Source organism: Vipera berus (assembly GCF_964194415.1).
Source record: "Vipera berus genome assembly, chromosome: 3".
In the NCBI taxonomy this organism is placed as follows: Eukaryota; Metazoa; Chordata; class Lepidosauria; order Squamata; family Viperidae; genus Vipera; species Vipera berus.
The window spans coordinates 2,615,621-2,617,411 of NC_138204.1; the positions used below are offsets into that span (position 1 = coordinate 2,615,621).

General features: G+C 60.6%; 1 protein-coding gene across 3 annotated transcripts in view; it reads right to left on the minus strand.

Annotated features, from left to right (window-relative positions):
• Positions 1-1,436: 1,436 nt before the first annotated feature.
• The window catches only part of MYLK2 (myosin light chain kinase 2), a gene marked incomplete at its 3' end in the record, with an annotated part of 39,030 nt that continues 38,675 nt past the window's right edge, over positions 1,437-1,791 (minus strand). For all 3 annotated transcript variants that reach the window (XM_081323780.1, XM_081323779.1, XM_081323781.1), the window contains exon 12: positions 1,437-1,517. In XM_081323780.1, coding sequence (XP_081179906.1) covers positions 1,437-1,517 — 81 coding nt within the window. The remainder of the gene's footprint in view (positions 1,518-1,791) is intronic.

Below are 1,791 nucleotides of genomic sequence, written 5' to 3' on the forward strand. Positions count from 1 at the left end.
GAGAAGAGAAGAGAAGAGAAGAGAAGAGAAGAGAAGAGAAGAGAAGAAAAGAAAAGAGAGAAGTATAAAGTAAGGAGGAGGGGAGAGGGGAGGGGGAAGGGGAAGAGAAGAGTATAAAGTAAGGAGGAGATGAGAGGGGAGTGGAGGGGGAAGGGAGGAGGGGAAGAGAAGAGAGAAGAGAAGAGAAGAGAAGAGAAGAGAAGAGAAGAGAAGAGAAGAGAAGAGAAGAGAAGAGAAGAGAAGAGAAGAGAAGAGAAGAGAAGAAAGAGAAGAGAAGCACCAAGATTCGGACATGACCAAATGGATTAACATCATCACCATTTCACCCTTCGGAGGATGGAGGGAGCTGGCGGAAGGCCTTGGGGGCTGCCAGGAGACCCAATGAAGGAGGAGGACTTTTGGGGGGGACCCCTCCCAGCTGGAGTCCAGAAGGGAGACTCACGGGGCTACCCAGGGCTGGGAGGGGCTTGGGGGAGGCGGGGAGGGGAGGGGGGGGGGGTCAGGCAGGGCTGACTTTCCCTAAGCTGCTTCCCCCAAGTAACATTTCAACTCCAAACTTAGGCAGAGAAACCACTTTACAAAGGAGAAATACAGAAGAACCTCCCCGTGGAGGAAAAGGACAGGCAAGCGCGGATCGGGTTAGCAACGTTTCCACATTTCCTCCCTCCACCCCCACCCCCGCGCCCCCAACACACACCAGCCCCCCTCCTCTCCCCCCCCCCCCACCCTCGCAAGCCAAAACCTGTCCTGGAAGGCTCCGGTTCCCTTTGCGGGGGATCCCGAGAGTCCAGATTTCCAAAGCGGCTCCTTTGGGTAAAAGACCCCCAACGGGCTGGGCGTGCCAGGACCGCCTTCCTTCCTGCTGGGCGAAGGGCACGTCTAGATGTCCCCGCAGGACCCCCGGGCTCCCGGAGGGGATGGGGAAGGGTCCCTGCAGCAGCCGGGGCTCTGGCAAAAGGGGGCGGACGGAGGGGGCGGGAGAAGCAGACCCCTTTTGAGTCCTTCAGGAGGGGCTCGGCAGGCGAATCCTTCCCAGCGGCGCTTGGGGGGGGGGTCGCCCGGGCTTTGCAGGGGGGGGTCTGCATCTCTGCACTGCAAGGTCCCCCCCCTCGGGGGCCTGGAGAGTCTCGCCACTCCCCACTACGCAACCCCTAGGCCAGCGTTTCCCAACCTTAGGAACTTGAAGATGCGTGGACTTCAACTCCCAGAATTCCCCAGCCAGCATAGCTGGCTGGGGAATTCTGGGAGTTGAAGTCCACGCATCTTCAAGTTCCTAAGGTTGGGAAACGCTGCCCTAGGCGGCCGGGGGGGGGGGCGGCACAACAAACACAGCACTGTCCAAGCTTCGGGGGGGGGTGGAGGAGGGGGGCGAGGGGGGAGGTCCACCCTCCGTTCCTCTCTTGCGCAGGTCCGGCCTGCCCCCCCCCCCCACCGCTTCACACCCCCAGCGCGGTCAGGGATCCGGAGCTGGTGATCTTCTTGAATCGGTTGGCAGCGCAAACGCCGATGAAGTTTTTCTGCGGGGAGGGAAGAGGAGGGTGAGAGCCGGGAAAGGGAGCGTTGGCAGGTCAGGGCTGACCGGGGTGGGGGGGGGAGGGCGCGGGGGGGGGGGCTTCAAGGTTCTCTGGGCTTGGTTCTTTTTTCCTCGCAGGCGCTTCAGGACCCAGGTAGGGCATGTCATCAGTGCTAGCGGGGTTGGGGGTTTGCGAGGAGGAGGAGGAGGAGGAGGAGGAGGAGGAAAAAATGGGACTCTGGGTGCTCTCTGAGCTTCATTATTTTCTTGCAGGCATT